The sequence below is a fragment of the Gadus morhua genome, chromosome 17, assembly GCF_902167405.1.
Source record: "Gadus morhua chromosome 17, gadMor3.0, whole genome shotgun sequence".
NCBI classification, from domain to species: Eukaryota; Metazoa; Chordata; class Actinopteri; order Gadiformes; family Gadidae; genus Gadus; species Gadus morhua.
Window position 1 is genome coordinate 10,065,465 of NC_044064.1, and position 12,120 is coordinate 10,077,584.

A 12,120-nucleotide genomic window follows, 5' to 3' on the forward strand; every position below is an offset into this window, starting at 1 on the left:
AATGACGGACCCCCGTCCTCTCCCAGCTAAAACAGCTGCAATACCAGGTTTGGCCTCTGAGCACGGGTGGATTGCGGAAGTATATGCCTATCCTGGGGGCCTGGGTTGTTAGTGGTTCGGGGGGCAGCCTTTATGCGCATGCTCGCCTCTTCTTCTTCTGGATTTGTGTACCAGAAGCAGCGCCCCTTATGGGCCTGGAATGTTTACTACAGCGTTTCTACAGATCTATCCGGTTTCGCTTGGCTTCGTCTTTACGGAGATACTTCTAAAGCGGATAGATCGAAACCGTAACGGTTTCGCCCGTTTCGGCTTCGTGTGGACGGGGCCTTTATACCCTTTCTGTTCTGCGCTGGGAGCAACCATCAACGATCTTCATCTAGTGTTGTTAAACGATGCCCTCTAGTGGTGGGGAACAACTGGCACATCTGACCAGTTCCTTAAAATAGGAGAAGTATGTGGAAATTGGAAATCTCCAGTGGAGTTTCGATGTATCCATTGGATTTATCTATTAAGAATTGCACATGGAGATGGCCGATCAAGAATATTCAGACTTGTATACATGTTTAGTAAAGGGGTGATTCTAGTGAATTGTGGTGTCATACTGTTTTCTTGGGATCTAACACTAACCAAAACTTCCAGTAATGCCATCCCCGACTCCGCCCTCCTCCACACGGCTCGGTTACTCCTCACGTTGCCGTCACAGTCTGAACAGTGCGTTATGTGAATGGGATCCGGGTTTTCTGGACAGGACACCGCAAAGCCTACGGAGATGATCACACTTTTAAAAATGTTCGGGTTATTATGGATTGCTCCCTTGGTTCAATGTCAAACGGGTAAGAAACGCTACCAAACTTTTTAGCAGGCGTGATTAAACAGTATTTTTTATTAATGTGATTTGTGTCGTGTGACTGTCGGGACGGGATCAGAGTCGCGAAGGACAATGCGTGGGGAAGACATGGCCCTTTATCTGAAGACCTCTTATCCCGCCCCAAGCACCAATCGTTGATACACAATACTCACGTCTCTCTGTGTCTCTCTCCGTCTGTCTCTGTGTTTGTCTCTGTCTCTCTCTGTGTCTCTCTATATGTCTGTCTCTGTCTCTGTGTCTCTCTCTTTGCCTCTGTGTGTCCCACTGTGTGTCTGTCTCTGTGTCTCTCTGTTTCTGTGTCTCTCTCTGTGTCTCTCTTTGTGTCTATCTCTGTGTCTCATATTTATTATATCTTTCGAAGGATGACCTATATCTCTGTCTCTTTTTCGTCTCCTGCTCTGGTAGTTGGACAATCAAATTGATCAATTCCATTAAAGCCAGGGTACGACATCTATTTAAGAAGCATTTTTTAGTTGGTTGAAATTCTCATGTCGCTGTCAGAGTCAACCTTGTTGATGCACCATCCTCTCTGTGGGTCTGTCAGGTTCAACCCTTTCCAGTCCCTCCACAGTACAGCTCCCGCCGCTAGCCAACGTGTCGCTGTCCTGGGTGACGGACTTCTGTTATAAGCTGTCGTGGACCCCCCCGGTGGAGAACCAGCCCTGCGAGTATGAAGTGGCTGAAACGAATACAGTGAGTGAGGTATAGACGTGGGTGTAGAATGGGGGCAGAGGGACAGGGGTACAATGATGAAGTGGTATATGGCCCTTGGGAGTAGCCTACACATAACAGTGAGTCCCATACATCGGGACTTCCACATAACGTAGGTGATGTGTGATGGGGGTTCCTGTTTTTGGTACCAGATGTTTTTTAAGACGAGCGATCTCAATACAAATGATGTGTTCGGCCAACCCCTTCAAAGGTTCTGTTTTGTTCTGTTACAAATGCCACGACCTAGTAAAACATCTCTTGAAGGTTAGACAATCATGTTTAGATCAAAACCCTAAAACCAGCAGTGAATGGGTAAGTGACAAGAACCATAATGTATCATATCAAAAACAAATAGTGTGTGTAACAATTTTTATATTCGTAAACTGAAAGTCTATATAAAGTTGATGAGCTGGATAATTATAGATTCCAGCTCATTAAAGGTTAAAGTTAAAGTTCCTTCTTAAGTTTTTTTAATGCTTTTGGCAGGAGGTAGACCTTGTTGTTCTTTTTTCTGGCCTATACACGTTGCATTACATCAAAACAGGTTTTCATGCAAAGTGTGTCCCATCCACAGAAAACACATCCTTCCTGCATTTTCCCAGGCGCTATTTAAAGGTCCCATGACATGAAAATCTCCCTTTAGGAGGTTTTCTAACATAAATATGAGTTCCCTTAGCCGGCCTACCCCCAGTGGCTAAAACTTGCGTTCGGTGTAAAACGAGCTCTAGGTGTTCTGCTCGCCTGTGAAAAAACGGAGGCTCAAACCCGCTGATTTTGAATGTGGTCCCATATGTCGTCATAAAGGATCTAAGCTCCTCCCCTTTCTCTGCCTTGGCCGCCCAGAGAATTTGGCCTGCCAATGAGACACGACCGTGTGAGCGTCACGTGTGTGTGTGTGTGTGATTACACACACTGTATCGCAAGTGTTTGCTGTTGGTGTTATGGCGCATAACACGTCGGTTCTTTGAGGTCTCTTGTATTTCCACAACAAGCCTGTAGTTGGGGTAATCTCAGCCATGGGTGAGAAGGAATTTGGGGAAAGGAACTTTGGCTTTGGCTCCCTGAAGTACATGTACTGCAACATGCTGCCTGCCGCCGGTTGCCATGAGGCACCACCGCCGCGAAGCCCCAACGCCCGGCAGCGGGCAGCCGGCAGCAGGCAGAGCGCGGTTCAGTCTACTTCAGATTGATGTGGAAGTGGAAGAACCAGAGAAGTCGGAGAACCCGACAAAGTCGTTTGTGATTCATAATATCGTCTGGAGGCGCAAACAGCTTTTGGCTGTGATAATATGTGTTATAATATAGATATCTATATATTATGTGATATTATTTAGATATAGAGCTCCAGGACTGCAACGTAAGTGTTGCAAGGAAGTGTACACTTCCTTGTTATTTGGATAACCGTTCTGCTGTTGGTATTATGGCGCATAACAGACTCTCGTCTCTGGTATTTCCACAACGAGACTCGTAGTGGGGGTTATCTGAGCCAGGGCAGGCGCTCGGCATAGGCAAATCCCCCCCTCCAGACGATATTAATCTCAAATGGCCGCGTCGGGTTCTCGGACGTCTCTGGTTCTTCCAAATATATATTATATGATATAGATATCTATGTATAATATGATATTATTTAGATAGAGTTCCAGGACTCCCGTGTGTTCTAGAATAATCCAGAACACGGCTAAGGCTGTGTGCGGCTCCCTATTGCGATACATCCACTGTAAACAGAGCGCATGGTACCGTGGCTGCAAGCTGCACAGGGCCACACCCCCACCCTCCTCCTTGACCCGCTTCTCCTCCTCATTTGCATTAAAGCTACAGACACTGAAACGTCGCATTTGGGGAAAGCTCAATGTGCGAACCCTAACCCTAACCCTGAATTTCAGGAACGTCTTCAAATAGTGTGTTTGGGGCCTACTAATATCTATATTAAAGCATCCATAAATTAGTATGCCATGGGACCTTTAACACACACACACACACACACACACACACAAACACACACACACACACACACACACACACACACACACACACACACACACACACACACACACACAATGTAATTTCCTACTCAGTTCCATTGCAATCCGTTCTATTCTTAACTATTCTGTGGTATTCCCGTCAGCCCAAAGTACGCCTGAGGGACACCCTGAGGTACAGGTACGTCGCCATGGAGGGGGGGCTGCTGGAGTTGAACCTGTCTGCCCATTGTGGGGACCGGACAAGTGCGCCAGTGTCCACCAACCTGACCTTCCCAGGTAGCCTCTTGCCTCCCCCGTGGATTAACCGTAATGAATCGCACACACGCGGCGATGCCGTCAACCACGTGCACTACTCACAGCTGTATTAGCCTCCAGGGCACAAGAGCTATGCTGGTGATGCTTGTGTGTGTGTGTGTGTGTGTGTGTGTGTGTGTGTGTGTGTGTGTGTGTGTATGTGTGTGTGTGTGTGTGTGCGTGTGCGTGGGTGGTTTTGGGGGCTAACTTTGGACCGTGTGTACTGGATACAGGTATGTGGAGATATATGCAACAGAACAGAGTGAAACTGAATATGATAGAATAGAACCCAATAGAAAATAATAGTGTGGGTGTGTGTGTGTGTGTGGGTGCGTGTGTGTGTTTTCACACGACAGAGCTAGTCAAGGACTTCAAGTGCGCTCTTCACTCCAGAACCTCCCTTAACTGCACCTGGCGGCCTGCCCAGCAAGTAGCGGACGTCCACTTGTACTACTGGTATGGTGTTTCACTACTCCACTTCCTGTTTATGCCAGCGGCTGGACAAGCTGGAGGATGGGGGGCGGGGTCAGAAGTGAATCCATCCTAGTTAAGGGCGTGATTGGCCAGCTAACCACATCCTTTCAGGGGTCTCACATTTCCGGTTGTTCAGAGTGTGGAAAAAGACCGCTAACCTAAACTTAGCTACTGCTACTCTCGTCGAAAATACTGGAAGTGCATAAATATAAACAAGCCAGCGATTTCCACTTCCACGCCCACAGATTCGTTCGTTGCTCCCCCTACTGTTCTGGCGGAGAATCCCCTTGCAACACGGGCAATCCTTCAGGAACCTTAAAGGAACCGTAAATCAAAACTTGTCTAAAACAAGTCCCTTGTGTAAATTACGTGCTTACGTCTCTGCGTCTAAAACGACCCTAAATCGGCCTTGAGTGGAGGCCTACCCCGTATGGATACACATACTGTATCACTGCACGCTTATACATACTGTATCACTGAATTCTTACTCATACATTCTCTATCACTGTATAACTGTATACTTATACATACTGTTTATAGCCATTCTCCATAACATGATGTGGCTTTGTTGTTGTTTTTGGACTGACGGCCATGTTTTCTTTGCAGCAAGATTCAAAACTAAAAGCTGAAATGATTGAAAAATAATGTTTTCTCCCAGGACAGGGGATAGATTCGGGTCCGCAGCCTCCGAACCAAAGGAAAACTGTGCCACGACCTTTGACCTAGTGGAGTGTCCCGTGTACCAAACCGACGCCAACGGCAGCAGGACGGGCTGCGTCCTGCACAACGACCTGCCTTGTGAAACCTTTGGGAATAGTCCTACTCAGCCTACTCAGTATGGCTTTAGCTGCCGCTTTGTCAGGTTCCTGTTCAACAACACCGTCGACGGCACCCTGGCCAGGAACACCTTTGAGAAAACTCCGTCAGAACACAGTAGGTGGAGGTTTAGCAGTCCGTCGTTAAATACTGCCCACCTAAGACACACACGGATAAAGATACACACACATTCACAGACACACACTTTTTTTTTTTGCTTCCTCATTATGTCATTATCATTTTCAACAGTGTGTCTAATATTCTGAGAAACAAATGTGACTGTTTCTTTTTTTTTTTTTTTTGGTAATCGCCAACTCGTCATCTTCCTTTAAACTTCTTGTTCCTGATCAAATTGCACATTTCGAAAGAAAAAGCAGATTGCTTTTCAGTTTTGTCTCTTGGGCCTGCGGTCTTTGGTGAGGGTTTCAGTTCGCAATGAAATGTACAACAAACTGATGCTGCCGTTTCAATTCCATTCAAAAAGCTTTATGGATCGACTATTGTTTTGAACGGTATTACCGATGCTTTATTTATCTTTATTTTTTGTCCTTAGAGGAAGTATGTTTTTCTTTCCCTATGAGAGCTTTGTACTTTGTTAATGCATAATATGTGTATATATTTTTTTATACATTGGTAGTCAAGGCGGGCCCCTATTGTTGTCAAGGCGGCCGCCTTAACCATGCAGTGCTGGGGGAAACACTGCTTTTTCACATCGATTACAAGATGTCTTCCAGTTCGGTATTTGTGTGGAACATTGTCATTGACGAGCAAACAAGACAGAAATTGTCTCTCAATCAATTCTCGAGATAGGTAAGCAAAAACGGGGGAACCGGCCGGGAGAACGTCAAACTGGACTCATCATGGAGGATGTAATTGTGTACGTCTCTCATAAACTTAAGCACTTATAAGTGTGAGCGTGTTAATGTCTCATCGTACTGGAGACGTAAACCCCAGCCGGGATGGTGGGCTCTGCCGAGTCAGACCGAGTGCAGCACGTGTGTGGAAAAGGACCACTGGGTAGATGTACAAGCTATCCCTGGCACTTTGTGTTTAGATGGTTGGCCCCAGTCATCCGTTGGGTCTGCATAGAACAGTTGTGCGCATTCTTGGCTAAAGTGTGTGTGTGTGTGTGTGTGTGTGTGTGTGTGTGTGTGTGTGTGTGTGTGTGTGTGTGTGTGTGTGTGTGTGTGTGTGTGTGTGTGTGTGTGTGTGTGTGTGTGTGTGTGTGTGTGTGTGCGTGCGAATGTGGTTGCATGAGACCAACCCTGCCAAAGGCACGGAGTCATCTTATCCGTTGGTGCTCTCTCATATCCGTCATAACAATCTATCTCTCTCTCTCTCTCTCTCTCTCTCTCCCCCCCCCCCCCCCCCTTCCTGCAGTGCAACCTCCTGCCGTAAACTGGACCGGAGAAGAGGACTATGAGCACAACAAACTCACCATAAGATTGGCGCCCGTAGACCTACCAGGTGCCTGGGATTACATTCTGGACTACACGAAGTGTGGGAAGAGAGTGAACAAGGTGACTCCTTCACCCACAGGGCCTCAGCATACTGCTTCTCCTGCCAGAGCCCCTCAACCACAGCCTGTGTGTGTAATGTGTCAGTCCCAATAAAAGGGACCCTCATAATTGGGATCCGGCTCTAGCCCAATTTGAATTATTAAATTTAAATCAGGTGTGTGTGGGTGACATTGTTAGCATCACCATAAGTGAGTATGACATTATTTTTGGCCCTTCTAAATCTAAAGCCCCTCGCGCGGCCGGCCTAGGTATTCTCTCCCCCTACGTTAAACCCAACACCAGAAACCTGGGTGTCATCTACGACTCAAATATCTGCTTTGACAAGCAAATTGCTGCTGTAGTCAAGAGCAGTTTTTAACAGCTCAGAGTCAATGCTAAGATGAAACCCCATTTGTCATTTCACAATCTGGAAAAAGTAATACACACTTTCATTACATCATGGCTGGATTACTGCAACTCCCTTTACCTAGGACTCCCTAAATCACTCCTCTCTCGCCTTCAGCTGGTCAAGAACTCCGCAGCAAGGCTGCTGACTGGATCCAGAAAGCGGGATCATATAACCCCCATCCTAGCTTCCCTCCACTGGTCTCCCATCCAGCACAGAATTCATTTTAAAACCCTACTTATGGTTTTGAAAGCCCTAAATGGCCTGGCCCCGCCCTACATCACGGAGCTCATCCACCGCCACTCAGCTCCCAGGTCCCTTAGATCATGTAGCATGGGTCTCCTGAACGTTCCACGCACTAGGTTAAAACAGAGGGGCGACAGGACTTTTGATGTGGCTGCCCCCCGCCTTTAGAACGAACTGCCGCCTTCAATTAGAGACGCTCCTTCCGTCACCATTTTTAAATCTAGGCTCAAAACACACCTCCTCTCCCTGGCCTTTCCTCCCCTTTTGTGATATGTTGTTTATTTTTATGTTTTTCATGTACTGTCTATGTATGTGGTATGTGTTCTTTTATATGCCTTTTGGCACCATGGACGGCACTTTGGCCAGTGAAAACTGTTTTTAAATGTGCCTTATGAATACATTTTACTTACTTACCTACTTACCATTATTAGCACCACCATTGTTATCTTCACCATTGTTAGCTTCGCCGTGGGTAGCTCCACCATTGTTAGCTCCGCCGTGGGTAGCTCCGCCGTGGTTAGCTCCGCCGTGGTTAGCTCCGCTGTTGTTAGCTTCACCGTGGGTAGCTCCACCGTGGGTAGCTCCGCCGTTGTTAGCTTCATCGTGGGTAGCTTCACCGTTGTTAGCTTCACCGTGGGTAGCTCCACCGTGGGTAGCTCGACCGTGGGTAGCACCACCATTGTTAGCTTCACCATTGTTGGCACCACGATTGTTGGCCCCACCATTGTTAGCGTCCTCTCCGGTGGAGCTGGGTTTGGTTGGTGGTTCTGCGGCTCTGTGGACCTCCCGTATCACTATTGCCTTCCAGGGCCTTGCATTTGTTGGCATTTCATCATGCGTTGTTCTTTGATGCCCGGGGTGTAGCCGCTTCATTCACCTAGCGTCCATACTGGTTTGAAACCCATATCCTAGCGGCCATATTGGTTTGAAACCCAAAACCTAGTGGCCATATTGGTTCCAAGCTAGCTGAGTGGGGCAACTGAATGCAGATTCTGCATTCAGTTGCCCCACTCAGCTAGCTTCGAGCCGATCCGCCACTAGGTGGCCCAGAGACAACACGCTAACTGTCTAAACCTTCCGTTCCCTCCCAGACTATGTCTCATGTAAGCGACCACATAGTTCTGCTGTTGGATCACTGTGCCTTTAACATCACCATGAAGGCCAAGGACCGTGAAGGGCATGGAGAGAGCCTCCCAGGGCCATACAGAGTGTACGGTACGGCCTACCCGTCTCTTCTCCATCTTATCATACTAAATACATCATCCAACATGTCTCTATACATAGCATAACTATTCAAGAGGTTCAGTCACCGCAATGCCTGTTGTTATGATAAATATGAGAGATCTTAAAGGTTGGGTATGGGATTTGCGAAACGCCAGCAGATTTTGAAAATACACAACTCAAATGGTCCTACCCCCTCTCCTTCAACGCTGACTCTGACTCCACCCATTCAAAGTACATGGACGAGCGAACACAGATGCGCGAGAGCGAGCCATTAGCTAGTTAGCTAGCTCCAGTAGCTACCGCAGGATAACAACAAACAGAAGCTTGCTCTGGGTCACGAGCTTTGAGTACGTGCACGAAGGGGTCGCGCGGGGGAGGGGGAGTGCAGTACGACCGTTTGATTGACGTACTTACTGTCCAATGCAACTCGGTGGCTCTGGAAATCATTGGCTGGAGTTTTTCGAGCCCTGCCCGTTCCACAGATGATTGACTTGTTTAATTTTCATGTCAGTACTTCTAACTCAGTGGCTGTAAGTGGGTTATGATAAGGATTTCAAGTAATTTTGCAAAAATGGCCAAAAAAGCGAATTCCATACCCAACCTTTAACAGTGTGGTCATTTAAAAATTGCAAGACAGATATTGCTGCGATCTGTTTTTTTGTGCAAAGATTGTGATTGTAAATTGGTAGTGACGTTTTCATTGTGTTGGGTCGGCTTAGCTCAGGAGGTAGAGCAGTTGTCCCCGGCTCCTCCTAGCGTGTTGATGTGTCCCTGAGCAAGCACTTAACCCTAACTGCTCCTGACGAGCTGGCTGTCGCCTTGCATGGTTGACTCTGCCGTTGGTCTGTCAATGTGTGTATTAACTGATGTAAGTCGCTTTGGATAAAAGCGTCTGCTAAATGCCCTATTGTAATTGTGTTAATGAATTGCGTGCGCAGGTAAAAACACAAACCCAGACACGGCGCTGATCTTGGCCTGCACCCTCATTCCAGGGGCGGTGGTTGTAATCGTGGTGATGGCCTTTGTTTGTTTCAGGAGGTAGGTCAAATCAACTGTGGGAGTGTGTACATCTCTCTTTTAGAATAATCGTTAAATCCGACGTTTCGCATTTTTTGCAAAGAAACATCTCACCGTCGGCCTCCGTTCCTTTCAGGCACAGCGAGAGCATCTTCCCGCAGGTTCCAGCGCCTCAGGACTTCCTCCCGGACATGCTGAAGAACAACAACGATAAGGTAAGACCGGTCTGTTGTGGAAGGTGCTCAGCTGAGAGGTGGACCGTCACCACCGGTGACCCGAGAACCTCCCTCGGACACATTGTGTGTTTAGGGGCAACTCTGTATGGCTTCCTGCTATACACAGGGACAAACGCAGAGAGTGAGCGAGAGAGTGGACAGGGTAGGGGGAGGATGTGTTAATTGTGCAAAAGGCAGATAGCAGAAGTGCTGATGGCTCAAGAGCCTTGCGCAAAACCCACGCAGAGATCAGGGGAGACGGCCTCGTGCGGGTGTGTACATGATGGAATAACGGTGCTCAATAGATAGGATAAACGTGTTGATGTCATGTTGGTCGTTGTTTTGATTGGAAGTGGATTTGTTTTTATACATTTAACATCATGTCTATATTTCTTTAATTCTCTATCAAAGTTAGGGTCGTTACTTAGTTTTAGAAGCATTCGTGTTTTGCCAAAATGTCTGCCAAAATGTTTTTGCCAAAATGTCTTCCCTATTATTCACCCTATATCGAACAGGCTTATATCCAATACTTTTCAATTACTTGGAAATCTACATAAATATAAGCAACAAATATCTTACTTTAAAAATGTATTTAAATTATGAGTTCAACCCAGTTTGGTTATTCATGTCTGTATTTATTGTTTATCTCTGAATTATAATTGGTGCTCACCAGATTCACAAGGCGATTTATGTTCCTGCGCCAGAAGAGGAGCCACAAAACGTCAGGTTTGACACCAGGCCTGAATCCAGATCAGACATGTCGTCATGACGGACAAAGCGCCAAGTTGTCTGCGAAAAAGGCCGTCTGCCCGGAAGCAGCTAATTTTAGAGCTATATAATAAAAAGGGGAACAAAAGTCAAAGCAGCAGTTGAGAACAGAGTTGACATCACGCACAGAGGATGTCACCTCTGTGCGTAACATTTGGTGCTGCGTGAGCAGGCAAATCACTTTTTTTTTGTATCGTATTTATTAAATAGACCTCTGAAGAATAAGCAAGTCCTCCGAGGCTCCTGGTTCTTTGGGTTTTGGATTGTCGGTGCCGTTAAGGTAGTCACCGATTATCAATGCTACTTTAACGGCACCGACAAATCGACAATCCAAAAACCAAGTGGAATCTAGATGGAAAAAGTCTGTAGTTCAAAACGTGAGCAGCTTTTACTTCTTTGCCACCTACAGAGTTTGCTACGTACGACCATTCAACCCCCATGTTATTTCCCATTGACATTTGACCGACAGAACCAGGAGCCTCGGAGGCGGGACTTATTCTTTAGAGGTCTATTGCTATCATTGTTTTTGGCCCGAAGTAAATGATTGGATGGCATACCTGCCTGTTTAGCAGCCTGCGCGCAGACTGCCTGTGCGCTCATTGCATACCCTAGCTTTTATGTCCACATTGTTAATACTGTAGAGCCAATAGCCTTCTATAGATGCCACAACTTTCAATAGATTATTATTGCTCTGAAAAGCATTCCATTTTTCGCTAAATACCCAAAGTAGGGTCATAGCAAGGGAAATCACTGTTATTACTACCTTGTATGGAGGGACAGATTGGGAAAAATGCCCGGAGGGGCAGTTTACTCAGTTCCAAATGTGCTGCTTGTAAATGTTCATGTTAATAAAACAAATAAAACGACTTATTTCAGCAAGACATTCAGCTTAAAACTTCTCTGTTTTTCATATCAATATACGACAGAAATAGATTACTTTCCATGTGCAAATATGCTGTCCTTCTCTTGAACTGTTATGGAATGATGTTTATACGGTAACGTTCACCCCACGGTGGTGCAGCGTTGAATAAAAGTTTACAAAGTCAGATTTCATGTCACGTCTCAAAGTTTCCCCAAACGAGTTAAAGTGCTCTTTCATCTCAGATTTCAACCCTCTTATCTCCTTGCTTATAATTTGTAAGCCCGGGAGGGTCTCGGCCTCATTGCCTGACTCGCCTGAATTTTCATGGATGCCGTCTTCATCAGTCTTGCGGCCGTCTTCATCAGTCTTGCGGCCGTCTTCTTCAGTCTTGCGGCCGTCTTCATCAGTCTTGCGGCCGTCTTCATCAGTCTTGCGGCCGTCTTCATCAGTCTTGCATCCAGCAAGCGTGTCTTCCATTTCACTGTTCTCTGTGATTTTCGGCGTGTTGATTCGGTTTTCCCGACTCCTTGACTTCTTCTTCCCACTCATTTCAGCAATTCTGTATTATAAGGTTTAAGTTAGAGTTTTTAGGGGAATTTTCAAACTTGACTATCGGGAGCTGAGGTGCCGCGCTGCCTACTCCAACATGGCGTAACCGGAACCCCAAGAATTCAAGGTTTAAAGTTGTAATCCTTTGGTTTGACGTCAACGGATCTTCAAAATATGTTTTTACAGATT

The 12,120-nt window shown here is 46.4% G+C and overlaps 1 protein-coding gene across 4 annotated transcripts; it reads left to right on the plus strand.

Annotated features, from left to right (window-relative positions):
• Positions 1 to 472: 472 nt before the first annotated feature.
• Positions 473 to 11,566, plus strand: il13ra1 (interleukin 13 receptor, alpha 1). 4 transcript variants are annotated; one of them, XM_030339162.1, is made up of 11 exons: positions 478 to 833; positions 1,230 to 1,310; positions 1,413 to 1,561; positions 3,705 to 3,837; positions 4,212 to 4,311; positions 4,988 to 5,262; positions 6,526 to 6,665; positions 8,388 to 8,511; positions 9,459 to 9,558; positions 9,674 to 9,752; positions 10,426 to 11,566. In XM_030339162.1, the coding sequence occupies exons 4-11, from the start codon at positions 3,750 to 3,752 to the stop codon at positions 10,519 to 10,521; spliced, it is 1,002 nt and encodes a 333-aa protein (XP_030195022.1). In that variant the 5' UTR covers positions 478 to 833; positions 1,230 to 1,310; positions 1,413 to 1,561; positions 3,705 to 3,749; the 3' UTR covers positions 10,522 to 11,566. The 4 variants fall into 4 exon arrangements, with proteins under 4 accessions (XP_030195019.1, XP_030195022.1, XP_030195021.1 ...); XM_030339161.1 differs by having other exon boundaries at positions 1,274 to 1,310; XM_030339159.1 differs by lacking the exon at positions 1,230 to 1,310 and having other exon boundaries at positions 473 to 833; positions 1,413 to 1,570.
• Positions 11,567 to 12,120: the final 554 nt, after the last annotated feature.